We start from the raw sequence: 17,998 nt of genomic DNA, 5'->3' as shown, positions 1-17,998 counted from the left end.
ATCCACCCTGGAAAAATGTCTATCTAAGGCAATTTAGTCTTATCTTCGTTTATAAGATATTGTTTCTTTTTAAAGCACTGCTACATTAACTTTGGTACCCTGCTGTAAAAAGTAATTATAGTTGAAATATCTAGAAGGCTTTATTGTTACTTATCATATATGTGCTTGTTAGTTCTAGACTGATGCATTTTTCTACCCTTCCAGGCAGTCATTAGCTTTATATCACTTGAGAACAGTGCAGTGAAAATCATTTTTGCCAACAGCAGTGTAAATCCAACTTGCAACTGAATCCTTAGTTATCATATGGTTCGCTCTACTTTTTACAAAATGGAGTGGAAAGCAGAACCAGTTGTGTCCCTGGTGGTGCATCCACGCACTTCTGATTCACCTTAAGTTATTAAGAACCACCTGCCGGCATCCACTGTTGTGTTGTCACAAAGTCAATACCTTAAAACCCACCCAAGAAAAGCAGTCCCTGTGCTCATCTGTATTACTGCATGATACTCAGAGTGATGCAATGAATTATTTATCATAAACAAACTTCACATCACTGCATGCTGGTTTTCATGCTTTAGCGGCACAAGCTGAATCCAAAGTAAAGCAAACATTACACCTTTGGGATCCCTGATTTTTTTTTTTTTTTAAAAAGCCAGACAATGAGTTTAAACTACAAAAATCACCTCTACCCACAGTAAATGTGATTTTGGGGTATTGATGTAACTCACAGACTGTAAGTAAAAGATGGATAAGATGATGGCCCATGAGGTAATCCTCTAGTGGATTCTCATTGTGAAGCTGGAAATGGTTGGTTGGTTTTTCAGGGCCAGAAGTGACCATTTTTAGACTGCCAAGTTATTAGCTAATGTGAGCTACCCTAGTCAAAAAGCTGCATCCATAGACAGATACCAAGATTTTCTCATTGCCATGTTGGATGACCTAGTTTCAGGTTATGCATTTCAGATTCTACTTTGCTATACAGAGGAGTTCATAGATGACACAGTAACACTAATGTGCTTGGGGATCTTGTGGGTGCAAAACAAGCCCAAATTATTACCGTGTTTACTACCGTGTTTGACAGCTGGTATGAGGTGTCCATGGAAACCCTTTGCAAAGTTGTGCCTTTTTTGGCTTCCATTTCAGACGCCATTTACTTTTCTTAATTCAGACTTTGTCCTGCCAAACCTTTTTGACCTTTTTTGCAGGATTGTCTCGTATAACCAGGGGTGCACATAAGTGGTCCGCAGGTGCGCATTCGCTGTCAAAATAAAAGACGCACACCAGATAAGAAGTTGCAACGCGCGTTTGCGTACATAAGATTTTCTGGAGGAGGACAGACATTTGTTCAGAACTCTTAAAGATGTCGAAGAAGCAAGCTTTGGTGTTCCTCCACCTCCAAAGAAATGTCAGAAGGAGTCCGAACCGCAAAAGAAGCGCGTATTCTCGGAAAAGTGGTTGCAGGAGGTGAGCTGGCTTCAAACAAATGATGAACGCACAGAGATGTGGTGCAGAATATGCTGTGAAAATACCACTCTACCGGACAAAAACACTGCCTTTAATATGTACGCAAACGCGCGTTGCAACTTCTTATTTGGTGCGCGTCTTTTATTTTGACAGCGAATGCGCACCTGCAGACCACTTATGTGCAACCCTGCGTATAACAATATTGTCACCACCTTTTCCACCTCAAGGTGAACTTGTTTCCTTATACAAATAAATGGCAGTATAGTGGTAAGCAGATAGTATGCGGATTGTAGGCAGTGAGCATGACACCAAGGATTTGCAAAAAGTCTGATTCACTTTTTCATCATCACTTTTTTTCACTTTTTGTGCAGGGTAAGAACAATTCCTTATGCATATTAGTGACTGAGTCACTATTGTTCTACAAGTCTTTTTGGTTTATTCAGATTAACTTTGCAAACCTAAGCCATGCTGCCATGTTCTTTGTAGAGAGAAAAGTCTTTCTACTGGTAACACTTCCAAACTAGCCACACTTGTTCAGTCTTTTTCTAATTGTTCTGTCATGAACTTTAACATTTAACATGTTAACTGCGGCCACTAGAGTCTGAGATGTAGCTTTTGCATTTTTTTGCATTTTATCTAAACAATACTCGGTCCGACCTCGGAGTGAATTTGCTGCCACGTTCAATCCTGGGGAGGTTGCGGCATTGTGTTAACACATACCTGAATGCTCCAGACCAGCAAACTGCCAAGACTTCTGCTTTTACAGCAGTGGTCACACTTTCTAATTATCAGTAAATCAAATGCATTTGATTAGCAGCACTTGGCTGCTACCTCTGCTCTTAATTTCTGTGGAAACAGTAAGGTTGTACTTAACATCGTCCAGGAGTGGACATAAAAGTCCTGTGAAATCTTACTTCTTCACATGATTGTATTTAATGCACTCCTATGCATGTAAACACAGCTGTTACCAAGGGAGACAGTTGTGTTTGAAATATTTAAACATTTGATTACAGTGGAACAAATTCCCATGTAGGGCCACCCAGAATATCTGTAAGTGTATGGTGCACGCAGTGCTTACAAAACACAGTGAATCTGTGATTTAATGATAATGAAATGTCATTAAAACTCATCCTTGCCTGGCTGTTTTCAGTGCTATAAAAAGGTTAGGAAGAGGGGGAAAAAAGCAACTTACATAAAATACGAGGGCTAAAATTATAACAAATATCTATCTTTGATCTTTGTTTGGAACAAGGCAGAGCGTCAGCTTTTGATGTTCTCTCACTTGGGTCTATTTTTGTGAGCTTGGTGTTTTTATTGTGAGATTACTGTGAGATTATTGTCTTATTTATACAATATGCTTTTGTGAGACATGACTAAGAGCATTACTATGCAGGCTTTGTAAAGACGCTCCATTTTATTTGATTGATCATCATGTTTGTCTGTTGATCAGATAAAACCACTCCTCTACACATCATCATGTATCCTGTTATCTCATCCCATCTCGCTTTTTGAAGATGAAAAGGATATTCTTCTGACACTGATTTATCCCCCTTGCACCCCACAAAGCAACTCCCATCTTCGGCTGCATCTTAACACTTCACTTGGATTACTGTTAGGACCACTTGGTTTGTGGTCGATCCATCTGTTTCTGCTGTTTATAGTGTGCGTGTTTGTGATGACTATTCCTCAGAGGCAGTATCAGCTTCTGCACAGTGCAACTGACTCAACACGAATAAACAAATAGCGAAAGTGCACACACCTTACACCTTGCTAAGACACACACAATCTCTGCCAGGACTAACATGCTGCACCATCTGATTCACTGCCTTCTCACACAAATGCCCCTTCACACACATGTGCGCACTCATAACCAGATGGTCATCCAAATATACAAACATGTGCGTAAGCTTGCAGTGCGGTTACTATATTTACTCATCACTCAGGGGCAGGAGCATACACATAGACACGCTTTCTCACACGAACGTGCATGCTGCCAAAACTGTCGCAGTCCCCATGTCTGCAGCTGATCATATCAGCAAGCAGATAGGGGGTGACAATGCATTCACACCTCGGCACACACACACACTCCACGAAGCACGATCCCATTTGCAGATTCTTCAATTAAGCGGTGAGGCAGAGCTGCAGGGAGCGCACTTTATTCTCAGCAGTAGGTTGCATTTGCACCACTCTCGTAGCTAATTATGAAAAAAGAGATACTTGGTAGACAGTGTTGTGAGGTGAATACAGATAAATTTAGACTTCACAACTTGTAGAATGACAGCAGAAAGGATTTGTGATGCTGGCTGCAATTTGCTGGAGAAAGCTGTGTCTCCCAACAGGCATCTGTGTGGCATTTATCGAGGCTCCATTCATATCACGTCACATGGTTTCGATAGAAGCTTTTCACTTCAAGCTTTCTGACAATAAATAGCATGTGAAATCTTAAAGGGAGAGCTTAGCAGGGAATGAAAAGAAATAGTTTACTGTAGGCAATTATCACTCAGTTATTTCTATTTAAATGAAAGACTAAGAAAACATGTATTTACTACAGGCAGTTTGTGATCACACCTCTGAAAAGCAGGATAAAACCATAGACTGTATATGAAAGATGGACAAAGTTGTCTGTTGCCATTTTTAAAGCAGCCATGCACTAAACACGTCCAGGTTTATATTTTATTCCTAAATGAAAAAGCTAAATAAAAACAAAATAAATATCTTGCTCTTTCTATCTGCAGTTTGCATGTTCTTCCCGTGTTAGTGTGGGTTCTCTCTAGGTACTCTGCCTTCTGTCCACAGTCCAAATAAGTGCAGTTAGGTTAATTAGTGATTGGCCATAGGTGTGAGTGTGAATGGTTGTCTGTCTCTCCGTGTTAAGGCCCCAGTATACACTGCAATGGTCCCTTTGCTTGCTGCCGCAACATCATCTCATAGTCACTTGTTTCTATCTCATCGACTTTTGCTAAAGTTTTTACACAAACTCTCAGTTTTTCAAAATGTTCCAACATGTCCCTCTGTATATCTGTATATCTCTGAGCTTCTGTACTGGAATATCATTAAAATTGTGGTAAAAACCGAAGCAAGCACACGCTCGTGTCTTTAAACCAGCTACAGTGGCAGCTTTTATTCTCATACTTTATGTTGATCTTTTACATCTATATAAAACCCAGGATTTAAGATCATTTAAAAATTTTTATGTCATGTGTCTTTCAGTCATTCATATTTGTCATTGATTTGCATGATTGCATGATTGTAGAAACACTGTATAAAAATAGGTATTAGTAATATTTTTTTTCTGGAGTGTGTTTTGTGTGAGTGGGTTTGGGATGTTCCCTGCATGGCCATGTGCTGTCTGCTTGTGTGTCATGGAGGCTCCCTGCATGTGCCAAAGAGGCTGATTTGGGCTGGGGCTTGGCACGGGATTGCCACGGTGGGTGGGGAGTTGGCACGGACGGTCTTAGCTCGGGATTGTCCAAAACCCACTGATTTAATCCGGATTACAGCCATCATTTCTCTCTCTCTCTCTCTCTCTCTCTCTCTCTCTCTGTCTTTCTCTATTTCCCTCCACTGACCCCCACCCCCACCCCCGCTCCATCCCTCGTCTCCTGCCCACGCAATCGCTTGCTTCCTCTGTCCTGCTGCTCTTTCTCCTGCTCGTGCCTCACTCCTCCATCACGACCTTACAACCTACCCCCCAAAACCAACGCTCCCACTGGCTGCTCTGTTGCCATGGTGACTCATTTCACTCCTTTCACTTTTTTCAGTCTCACCATTGATACAGAGTGAATGATCAGTGAGTCAATTTTAGAAAGTCTATTTTTAATGTCGTGTTCTCCCATTGAACTCTATCACATGGTCTGTTGCCAAGGTAGAGCTACCTGAGCATCGGCAGGAAAACAGTATACTAATCTAATCCCCATTAGTGATACAACACCATACAAAACTGTAGTCACACCACTATGCTGGACATTTTTGTAAATTACTGTAGTGTTCTATGAATACTGTGAAGTACTGCAGATGGAAATGCCTTTGAGAAAAAACCCAGCAAGCTAGTGTGCGTTGTCTAAATTTAACACCTTACGGTACTTTTTTCTTTGGCAAATGGAAAAATGTATGAAAACGTAAAAGTTAATTCATTAATTTGCTTATGTATTTATACTGCTTTCATTTAATTTGGTTATGTGTTTTGACCTTGATTTTCATGTGTGTGTGTGATGTAGTTTTGACTGTTTGTAGGGCAAAGATAAGTTTTAAGGTTTGCTGTCCAACAGGCCACAAAGACCAAAATCATTGTTTGTCAGTCTTATAAGTAGTAGCAAAATCGTGGCAATGCATTCACACCTCGGCACACACACTCACTCCATGAAACACGATCCCACACTGTTACAAAAAACATCTTAAAAAAATGGTAATATTCCGGCAGCTGGGGCGCCACAATACTACCGTAAAATAACAGAAAATAACTTCCTCATAAAAATATGGTTATTTCCAGTAATGACGATTCAGTTTGTTGCGCTAATTTTACATGGGATCTTGCCTTTTCAAGTGATTTTAAACATTAAATTAAGAACATGTTAATGTGATTAAACAATGAAATTATCTATAAATAGGAAAAAAAAAATCTTAAGAAAACGGTAATATTCCAGCAGCTGGGGCGCCAAAATACTACTGTAAAATAACAGAAAATAACTTTCTCATGAAAATACAGTAATTTTCAGTAATGAAAATAGAGTTTGTTGCACTAATTTTACATGGGATTCTGCCTTTTCCAAGTGCTTTTAGACATTAAATTAGGAACATTTTAACGTGATCAAATAATGAAATTACCTATAAACAAGGTCAATTAATATGGCAATATGAATCATAATACGTAAATGTACAGAAATATACAGTTAATAGTTGGATTGCATGCCCTGGGACAGACTGACAGAGGCGAGGCTGCCATATCGCACCATCATCCCCTCTGGCCATCACCAGTAGGCGGAGAGTCTTGTCCACGGACATAATACCAAGAGTGTCCGAGCCGGGGCTCGAACCAGCAACCTTCTGATCACAAGACGAACTGCCAACTCTTGAGCCACGATCACCCTAAATAGCAATGATAATAATACTTATGTGATGTAACACAAGCTTATAGGAATCATGTTATATACTTTTCCATAGCATTACATTTGAATTCAACAGTTCGATCTTTCAAATAACGGACAGATATTTGTGAAATCATGATACATTTGTGAATGTGTTTTAACAATCTAAATATGCATATGTACAGACAGATACATTTAATAATCATGACAATTATGTTTTATTACATTACAGTGATTTAACGTTAATTTACATTTGAAATGTGGAGTCAAAGTCTATTTACGTAACTTTAATGATATTCTAGAAGAACAGAACAAAACTGTAAAATGCAGTAAAATACTTTTATATAAGGATTTTTTCCTACAGTACAGCCATACCCTTGTGGTTGTTAGTTCACATTCATTAGCCGATGCTTGGCATGTCACATTGTTTTCATGGCCACACCCTCACCCCAGGTGCAGAGGCCTATTTCTGTTCAGGAATGTTGTGAATACTTTGAGATTCATATTAATTGCAATTCCTACCTCTACATTTACTTTTTAAAATATATAATTAGCACAAATGGCCATGCAATGTTTTATATGTTTTTTTTTTAGTTTTTATTCCTATTAATTACATTTTCACTTGTTACCTCTGAATTATTGAATCAGACCTAGATGACATGAAATTTTCAGCACAATTATAATTCAAATACTCCTTTAATTATTGATTATTCTCATTAATTTTAGATCATTTTATATATTTTTCCATAGTATTACATTTGGATTTAACAGATCATTCTCTCACATAACAGACAATGTATGTACTGAATGTATTTTTACAATCTAAATATGCATATGTACAAAAATATACATTTAAAAAACAAGTAAATTGTGTGTTACGATATGTACAGTGATATTATGTTATTTTACCTTTGACTTATAAAATCACAGTCTACTTATGTAAATTTCATGATATTCTAGAAAGACAGTACAAAACTGTAAAATATACAGTAAGATACTTTGACATAACTATTTTTTGGAACAGTGCATTTGCAGATTCTTCAATTAAGCGGTGAGGCAGAGCTGCAGGGAGCGCACTTTATTCTCAGCAGTAGGTTGCATTTGCACCACTCTCGTAGCTAATTATGAAAAAAGAGATACTTGGTAGACAGTGTTGTGAGGTGAATACAGATAAATTTAGACTTCACAACTTGTAGAATGACAGCAGAAAGGATTTGTGATGCTGGCTGCAATTTGCTGGAGAAAGCTGTGTCTCCCAACAGGCATCTGTGTGGCATTTATCGAGGCTCCATTCATATCACGTCACATGGTTTCGATAGAAGCTTTTCACTTCAAGCTTTCTGACAATAAATAGCATGTGAAATCTTAAAGGGAGAGCTTAGCAGGGAATGAAAAGAAATAGTTTACTGTAGGCAATTATCACTCAGTTATTTCTATTTAAATGAAAGACTAAGAAAACATGTATTTACTACAGGCAGTTTGTGATCACACCTCTGAAAAGCAGGATAAAACCATAGACTGTATATGAAAGATGGACAAAGTGGTCTGTTGCCATTTTTAAGGCAGCCATGCACTAAACATGCCCAGGTTTATATTTTATTCCTAAATGAAAAAGCTAAATAAAAACAAAATAAACATCTTGCTCTTTCTATCTGCAGTTTGCATGTTCTTCCCGTGTTAGTGTGGGTTCTCTCTAGGTACTCTGGCTTCCGTCCACAACTCATGTCTTGCCAGATATCAAGAAAGACGAGAAAATCAATTTAGCAAGCAGCAAAGGGGAATAGTCAGGTTTGCCATGTTAGAGAACTGCAAACTGTTAGTAAACTGCTATGGAGCCCTGATGCCATCTGACTCGAGAGCAAAGGTCCGGTAACTATTTTCACTGGTCTCTGTATTAGAAATTCATCTTCTCCTGAGATGGCGGACTCAGCAATGTCAGTCACAATCGGCTTTGTGATGCCCTGTAACAGCTGGAAGAGTGCGTGTATCTGATTAAATGTGTGTGTGTATGCACGCACATGTGCATGGAAAGGTGTCCTGACAGAATTGGTGCTCAGTGCAATCGCTGGTGTTACAGGTCTCCGTATTTTAGTTTAGTTCGTTTAGAGTGTGTGTGTGTGTGTGTGTGTGTGTGTGTGTGTGTGTGGTGAGGTGGGTGGCCATGCAGGATAAAGGTCTGTCAGCAGGGGAGAGGGCAGCCCCCTCACTCCTTCTGTCGCTGGCCTGAAGCACCGGAACATCCCCCTGGGTGTGTGTGTGTGAGAGTGTGGGTCTCAGGGTTCCTGTATGAGGCTGGATCCAACCTGGTGCCAGATGACCTGCTGTGAACTACGAGCTATTGATAAACCTTGGCAAAGGAACAGACAGACTGTGAGAGAGAGTGTGTGACAAGTGTCCATCCATATTTGATGTGACAGGATTAAATCTGTCCGCGCTGTTGGTTGGATTTGGGTTAACAACTGGTTTACTTAAGACACACAGGAGAGATAAAGAGTTGAACCTTTCAGAGACAAAGCAGAAAGAGAAGCAGGATAAAGGGTGGCGATGGGGTGCAAGAAAAAAATCAGCAATATTTTGTCTGTTGTATTGCTGAACATCATTAAGAGCTTATATACCTAATAACTGTCTCCAAAGTGACCTACATGACTTTTTTGTGACCCTCTGAAAAGTACTTTTTTCTGGGTCCAAGCCTTAACTGCCTCAGCTGAGGCACTTGTCCTTTCAACATGCTGCAGTACTGTGTCCCTTCTTATTCTGAAGCGCCATGGCTCCCAAAAACTACTCAGTTCTTATTCTACCCCTCTACAGCTTTTTATTAGCACTCATCTGCAGCCCGCCTTTAAGCTAAGCTTTTAAAAACTCACGGTGTACACCACAGCCCTCAGGCTCTCAGTGTCCCAGACACCAATATTTTAATGCTTCAGAAAAGATGAATCACTGTCTGCCCAACTATGAAATCAGTATAGAGATTAATTTTAGGATTATGAGTCTTTAGTAAAAAAATGTAATTCAAAATACAGCAATATTAAAATGACTAATCTCTAGGTAAACAGTTCATGTAGAAAAGGCAAAACATTGACTGAAATGCAAACCAGAATCACTGGTTATTGTCAGACAACAACACAGCTTTTTTATTAGCTTTTAAAAATATATGTGGTTGTATAAACTATAGCTGGTGTGTGGAACAGGAAATCAGCAGGATGTTCACTGACTACACTACAAAACCCCAAAACAGCAGTGTATGGAGGGCTCCCTGATTGTTAAACTTGTCCTTTTTCCACCTCTATGGCAGACCTTAATGCCTAAGTTTATTAAAAACTCAACCCTCAAGGCCTTTACACACTGGACGTGTAACATCCTGGAAGTATTGCACCTATTCCTGATGCTAGTGTTCACACCAAGCACCTAAATTTGAATTTGCGGCATTTATTTTTTGAACCGAGCCCAATTTTTCTGATCCGATATGGCAAATCAAGCCACTGCATTTTGCAACAAGTGCACTCTTAGCTCAAAATATGTGTCAGAACTGAAAACACAAAAAGCAAAATAATACGATTTTACCTCAGACACTGAGATAAGACTCTGCTCTGGGGCAAACAGGTCTCTGAAATGATTCCTCTGACTCCTCAGATGTGGACCCAGCTCTGCCAACAAGAGCTCAAACTGTCCCACTGACATCCTGAAATATGTACTAAAGCAGTCATGATGCAGCTTCAGCATTGTCTTCTTTTAGCATGCTAACAGCTAGCTGTCAATGTATATTATTTTATGACAGTTATGCAATCTAGCCAGCATATAGCAGAACCAAACTCAGAGTCATTTTTTTATTTCCCGTCTCTAGTTAGTTTTTCCATTGTGATAACGGATGAGGTCATTTCCGTTTGCTCTCTATCAAATGTGACACTTGAAAGGCATTTTGAAAGACAGTTCCAATGAATGCAACCATCCAGCTCCTCTAGAACCGCTCATGTCAGGAAATTAAATTTATAGTGGAGGCACAGCAAGAAGATAACCTTGTTCCACTGCTCTCCATTTGAAGTCAAAAAGCAATTCAGATCGATTATCAGGGTCAGTGAGGGACAGATCTGAGGTGAAACAGATGACACAAGATGGAACTGCCTGGTCAGTTTGTGAGGGACAAAAACTAATGGATAACAAAAAGAAACAAGCGGGTTGGGGATGTAACTAATAGAAACTGAGTGGCAGCAGCGATGCGGGGTTGACAGTGGAGGTAGTGGTGTGACGTGCAAACAAAAGCCGAGCTAAGCACCCAACAGGTATCGAAGGAGACCAAAGGTGAAAGTCTGAAAAAGATTAGCAGGTTAGCCGTATCAATGAGCCTTACATCACAACCCGAAGCAGCTGATGGACTCCTCAGCCTGCAGAGACAGAGCTCAGAGCTTTCTCTTTGACTTAATATCACTGGGGATTTCATAAACTGAAACTGTAGCATTAAAAGTCGAGACTATGCATCCATATTTTAAAATAGTTACTGTATCTTATCTCTAAAACTTCCTTTATCTTCTCACCTTAAAATGCAATAACTGTGGAGCCTGAGCCCCCCTTTCCCACCCACACACAAACACTTAAAAGCAGGGCCAGTATATTCTGGATTTGAAAATCTGAATTACTTCTAAACAACCTCAACATTGGATAATTTGCTGTGCCTTGCTGGCATAATTTACTCTTTCAGTGAACTCTTCTTTGGGCTTTTTGCATAAAGTGAACTTGCATCGAGCCCTTTGAGGCACCGAAGCTCCGCTCTGACTGGTGCGACAAATGCGCCCCCCTGCTCGGCTGAAACACGCTGTTCTTTAGTTGACTTAGCTTCTAGTCTGCACACTTCTTTCTCTTCATCTCCCTTCATTTTCTGCCCCTTGCCTGTTGCCGTGGTAACTAGCAGAGGGAAGTTGAGTAGAGGGGAGATTGAAGGGAGAGAGGGAAGATAGGGGTGTGTGTGTGTGTTTGCTGGGTTTATGGGTAAAGGAACCACTGCTGCGCTTCCTCATCCCTCTTCTTCTTCTTCTTCTTCTTCTTTTTTTTTTTTATCTCCACTGCCACATCTTCCAATCTACAATCCTGTGTTCCTTATTGATCCCTCGAGCCACTTATTTTCTGTCCTTCCCCTCCTCTTCCTCAATATCCGCCTCAATATGAGCTTAAGAGAGCCTCAGCTCTCTCATGATCGCATTCATCCACAGTTAATGAATTTTGTGATGTTTTTCCACCATATTAACATCTCAACCTTTCTCCCTGTCTAACACAGCACACTCAAAAATGCCTTTCCACAAACATCATAACACAGAGATCTACATTTGTTCATCTGCTATGCCTCATTATTATCTGAAACTCAGCTCCAGCGCATAATGAGAAACAACTCCCACATCACCTCGATTTCTATCATTTTTCAGGAAAGTTTAATTGGAAAAGACGACATTAAAGATAGATTAAAGATTTCATTTCTAATACCACGGAGGCTGCACTGTGAATTGCATTTTAATTTCTCTGAAAGTTGAATAGTGTTGATTACCAGGGCAGCAGCAGCAGCAGCAGCATTGCGTGTGTTTGTGTCCATGTATGTCTGCATACATATGGAGAAACAGATGGAACAAGATTTCTCCAGTCACATGCCAGAGCTATAATTTTTTTCATGCTATTGTACATTACATCAATTTTTTTTTTACAATTAACTGCATGCCCGTAATGAGAGCTTTCAAAACATACAACCACCCCTTTAGTGCTAGAGCTCTATTGTCAGATAATGAGAAAGAGAAAAAAAAGATGGCGGGTCAGGGACTCGCAGTTGCTGGAGGAGAGGAGGCGTTTTGGAGTTGGTGTAATGTTTTTGCATAATCACCAATAAATTAGTCAAAAGGAACAACAAACAGTGTCTGCTGGGAACCGAGGGTGTGAGTGTGCTGAGAAACGTGTCTGTAATATCGTTCAAGCATATTTATAAATTACCCGGTGTATAAATATGCTCACTGGCTAGATACTCAGTGATAAAGCAACACAAAAATCATGTAAATGAAGCTGATTTCAACTTTTTTGAAAAAATCTTTGCTTCGTTTTAATTGTGCATGCTATTGTGAATCTGCACATTTCTCCACATGAGATAAGAAGGAAGTTTACTCTGTGGAATTTCATTTTTATTTTTTTTGTGAGAATCACTTGTGAATCAAGGCTTTACATAGAAAACTAAAGACACAATTTTAAGATTATTCCGGAGTATTCCTCATGGGGGCCGACGACTGCTGTTGTGGTGCAAGGGAGATAAATGGGGGCCCAAAGCTGCATGAAGAGTGAATAAAACCAAGAAAAGAAAAATAATGCTCTGAAAAGGAGAGGGAAAAAAACAGGTGGGGTTTGCTCTGTGCGGTACGATAATCTAAAGCTATTCGATGGCATTAACAAAAAGACCCCTAATGGAAGAATCCTCCCTTGGCCCAGCCACAGATTACAGAACTGGGTTTGCGTGTGGAAGCTATTATATAATTCATTCTCTACGATGAGATTTTCCTCCATTGCTGGTTTTCTTTACTAACCCCTCTCTATCTCTCGCACGCCGTCACACTACTGGCACATACCTCTTTTAATTTAAGTTGAAGATGTCTGAGCCACTGCGTTTTTGGTGACTTTATAATCTTTTATCCCTGTCTGGAACTCATTCATCTTCAACAGAAAGCTGATGTCTTCTGTTAGCGCTCACTCAACAGTTTCCCGTCCCCGCTTGGACGTTCCTCTGCTACAGTATATGAGTGTTTGTGTGCGCACAATTACTGCTATACACTCTCCACCATTGTATTGTGAATTCCCTGCTTACTAAGCTCCTTAATGGAATCGCTTATTATTTTTGGGGTTTTTTTGCATCTATTCTTTTCCCCCTTGCTCCGACATTCCTCTCTCCCTGCTGCTGATCACAGGTGAAAGGATTGGCAGTGAGTCTTTTATTTTTCATTTTGGAAGCCATCACTGGTGACCTGTCGTTTTGATAGGAGTTACATGTGAGCTGCATGCCGCTGGACTCAGGAAAGGATTAACTCTGCCCTTCAACTCCACATCTGCACCACGCAAGACTGGCGAAGCCACTGTGCGATTGGTAGATTACCGTTCACACAGCCAAATGCCATCTAATGATTATCTGGCAGGGTCTCAGGTGCAGCACCATGGGTCTCCCCCTGGATTCACAGTCCAGTCCCAACAGTGTCCAGATAAACAAATCCTCTAATTGATATGATAAATCTGAGAAAGCTTTGTACTTTACCTTTTACATATGGTAAATAACACTAACATGTAAAATTGGGAAGTGTATCATTCACTACTGCTGTCTAAACTACACCCAAAACACTCCAACTGTCTGTTGTGAAGCTCTTTTTCAAGAATGAGCTTCTCTTCATTCATCATACTGTAATGCCTGTTAGCACTAACTCCCTGGCTATTTTTATATGTCAAAATCTAATGACTCGCACATGCACAAAACCCATAAGTCCATGATAAATGTAATGAGGTCAGGTTTTGATGAGCCAGTGAATGGCGTGTCCTCTGGGTTCATGTGAAGCAGCGACAGCGATTCTTATTTATGACACTTTCATTTATCTAAACATTGGTGATTGGTGAGAGCACATCTTACACAGAATTCAAACCTCATATTTAAGGGATTGAACAGTAATGTAACAATCGATCAACACACTAACAATATTGCTGAGCCTGTCTGTGGTGCACAATCTTGTTTTAGACAAGTATAGTCGCAGAATACAGTACCAGACAGCCATCGGCTCATGGAGCGTGCAAAAAGCTTGCTATCTAAAGTGCTTGCTCGGTCTAAGATCTGAAAAATAAATGAAGGATGCCTAAAGTAAGAACAGAACAAAGAAAAAGATGTTGGAAAGAAAGAAAGTAGAGAGGAATATAAGAATCCAGTTTACCTAATATGTGTGTCTAACATAATGGAGGCACACAGACTCACAAAGTGTACGGATATGCCAAGTCATCACATGCAAGCAAATGCCCGGATAGACGCGAATAACGAGGCACACCTACACCGAGGCTGAGTTGATGTGAACCCATTTCAGGAGCAATAATCTCTGTCTCACCACACCACACACAGGAATAGCACCAAATCTGCAAACAAAGCTCACCTCCTTCTCACCTGTTGCTATGGAACTAAAAGGAGAGAGGGTGTATTGTTAACAAGAAAGCCAACAACACAGAGATGGTGCTTGGATATTACCAAGATTAATCACATTTCCAACTTAAGTGAGTCTAAACTGTGGTTGCTATGCTAGCTGGGCCTAAAGATGCAAAGAAAAGAGAGACTAAATTTAGATGTGGATATGTCATTGCTGCTTCCCCTCTTCACAAAACACACATACTCTGTTTGTAAGATACAGGTAGCAGGTTGACTTATGAGGACTGACGAGTAGCGTTAGCAATGCTCTGCACATAGATGTTTTTCTTCTGGAGTGTTTACTCTGGCTGATAAATGACATTTGGAGCACTCTTCTTCTCTGGTTCTTATCCGGAGGAACAGTGACTTAACAGTGACACAATGCCTCTCTCTCTCTCTCTCTCTCTCTCTCTCTCTCTCTCGTTTATACAGGTTTTCCCTTTTCTTTTCGGCTTTCGTCCTTAAAGCCCGTGCTTTGATTTCAGCGTCAAGTCACCTTGCTTAACTTTGTAGCCTTAATAAGGTCATTTCTATTGCCCTTTGGTCTTTATAGCTTTGTTTTCCTAATAATGAGTCAGCCATTGACAGTTCGGAACCCTTCAGTTCAATTCAGTCATATTTATATATCACCAATTCACACTAACAGTCCTCTTAAGGCAGTTTATACTTTTTAGGCAAAGGCCCTACAATATTGGAAGGTAACCCCAATAATCATACAACTCCTATGAGAAAGCACTTGGTGAGAGTGAGAAGGAAAAACTCCCTTTTAAGGGGAAGAAACCTCAGAGGAGGGGCAGCCATCTGCCACGACTGGTTCAGGTTGAGCGGAGGAAGATATGACAAAAGACACACTATGGGAGAAAGAGTTTTTTCCATAACTAACGATGAAATCACTGGTGTATAAACACAAGGGAGTGAAAAGAGTTGATTGAATTGTTCAATCACCAAGAGAAGCAGTATGGGAAGATTTATCATAAAGGAAGTCCAAATCCAAACTGGGAGCTGGTTCTATAGTAGAGAGCCCTGATAGCTAACCCTTAGTTAAGACCAGAAAATAAATGTAGCTACATTCTTCTTATCAGTTTGCTCATATCGGGGTGAAATGGTACAGCAAAATGTATCCATGCACCTAACATGCGAGTAAAGAGAAACATGATGGTACCAGTCAGTCACAATAGCTCTGTGAGCTGCCATCTGTTTTCTCTCTAATGTTACTTTGACTTCCTGCTAGCATTTTGTTCAAAGGACTGGACATAATTTCATTAAACAAATAACTTCTGGTGGAGGGAATGAGGTTACCATAACCCAGCTAGAGATGCTGATGTATTTTAGGGAGAGGACATCTCATCCCCTCATCACCTCTATCACCTTTCTGATAGGGACGTTTTCTTGTAGATGAACACAACTGGTGAGATGAAATGCACAGTATTGTTATTCAGTGCATTCTCCAAAAGATAATATTGTATTAACCCCATTTATCTCTGTATTGTTTGTCTTTTAGGATCTTGCTGACTGTCGTTGTCATCTTCCGTATTCTGATTGTGGCCATCGTCGGAGAGACGGTGTACGAGGATGAGCAGACCATGTTCATCTGTAATACTTTACAGCCGGGCTGCAACCAAGCTTGCTATGACAAAGCCTTCCCCATTTCCCACATCCGCTACTGGGTCTTCCAGATCATACTGGTGTGCACACCCAGCCTCTGCTTTATCACCTACTCTGTCCATCAGTCAGCCAAGCAGAGAGACCGGCGCTACTCTTTTCTCTATCCAATAATGGAGAGGGACTACGGCGGAAGGGATGGGGCTCGGAAGCTCCGCAACATAAATGGAATTCTAGTTCAGCACGGAGGGGATAGTGGAGGAGGGAAGGAAGAACCTGACTGTCTGGAGGTGAAGGAGATCCCCAATGCCCCACGGGGCCTCACGCACGGGAAGAGCTCCAAGGTTCGCCGTCAAGAAGGGATCTCCCGCTTTTACATCATTCAGGTGGTCTTCAGAAACGCCCTAGAGATTGGCTTCTTAGCGGGCCAGTACTTCCTTTATGGCTTCAGCGTGCCTGGGATTTTCGAGTGCGACCGCTACCCGTGTCTCAAGGAGGTGGAGTGCTACGTGTCCCGGCCCACAGAAAAAACGGTTTTCCTGGTCTTCATGTTTGCCGTGAGCGGCATTTGCGTGGTGCTCAATCTGGCTGAGCTCAATCATCTCGGCTGGCGCAAGATCAAGGCAGCCATCAGGGGCGTCCAGGCCCGTAGGAAGTCTATCTGTGAAATCAGGAAGAAGGACATGGCGCATCTGTCTCAGCCACCCAACCTGGGACGCACACAGTCCAGCGAATCGGCCTACGTCTGACGATGAAGACAGACAACAGAGGGGGAGCGGGATGAATTCTGATTTTAATTTAATGAAGATGGTGTGGAGGTCAAACAAGATGACCTCTCTTCTATGACAGAATGAAACAGAATGTAAAAAAAAGACCAAACCTCAGGCTCTGCGGCGCTGAAAGTCAGCAGAGGCTTGAGAAGGAAGAAAATTAGAGAGCATCAAAGAGGACAATAAATTTCGTTTTGCAAACATACATAATAAAGACATGCTGATCTCATAAGGAGATAGTCCAACTGCCATTTTTATACTTCTGTCTTTTTTAACTAACGACCTTCTCTGCTTCTCGTTTCTTATGCGGAGAATTAAATCCTCACGGGGCTGATCTAGAGATGAGAGTAAGAGGGGAAGAGGGAGGAAAACAGATGAGAGGCTGTTTTGTGTTCTCTGGGGATATTCGAAGGCGACATGGTTGTTTGATGCATCCCACGGTGCTTTTCTTCTGGACTGTGTCAGCCTCAGTGAAAAAAAAAAGGGGGGGGGGGGGGGGGGGGCAGGATAGGGGATGGGACAGGGAGGATGAGCAGCAGCAACATTATTAAAAAGAGGAACGGAAGAACTGTCAAAGCCGTGACAGACTCTGGGGAATGAAGGCAAGTTTGAGAGTGAGGGAGAACAGGAGGGAGACGTCACGCTTTGGGAAAACATATGAACCAAGGAAGAGAGAGGGGGGGAGGAGACAGAACGTTTTTCTTTTGCTTCCTCTCTTTGCCTGCCTGAGATTTTGAGGTAGACCGACGCCAAGAGAGAAAGCGCTGCCTCCCAACAGCGTGTCATGCCTCTGCTGGAACACCGTTACAAGCCAAAACCAAGAGAGCAAGACTGACGATGTTTATGTTTAGTCTCTTGGCAAAAGTTGATTTTAACAGAAACACAGTGAGTACAATAAACACTCCCCCCCTCTC

At 41.1% G+C, this 17,998-nt stretch overlaps 1 protein-coding gene across 1 annotated transcript in view; it reads left to right on the top strand.

Annotated features, from left to right (window-relative positions):
* The window catches only part of gjd1b (gap junction protein delta 1b), a 28,170-nt gene extending 10,651 nt beyond the window's left edge, over positions 1 to 17,519 (top strand). Inside the window, exon 4 of the mRNA XM_013915555.1 lies at positions 16,214 to 17,519. Within this exon, the coding sequence (XP_013771009.1) occupies positions 16,214 to 17,063 (850 nt within the window). The 3' untranslated portion in view covers positions 17,064 to 17,519. The remainder of the gene's footprint in view (positions 1 to 16,213) is intronic.
* The last annotated feature ends 479 nt before the right edge of the window (positions 17,520 to 17,998 follow it).

Source organism: Pundamilia nyererei, unplaced genomic scaffold (assembly GCF_000239375.1).
Source record: "Pundamilia nyererei isolate P.nyererei 1_Seehausen unplaced genomic scaffold, PunNye1.0 scaffold00323, whole genome shotgun sequence".
In the NCBI taxonomy this organism is placed as follows: domain Eukaryota; kingdom Metazoa; phylum Chordata; class Actinopteri; order Cichliformes; family Cichlidae; genus Pundamilia; species Pundamilia nyererei.
The sequence above is the reverse complement of the archived record's forward strand: the minus strand, read 5'-3'. Positions and strand labels throughout refer to the sequence as shown.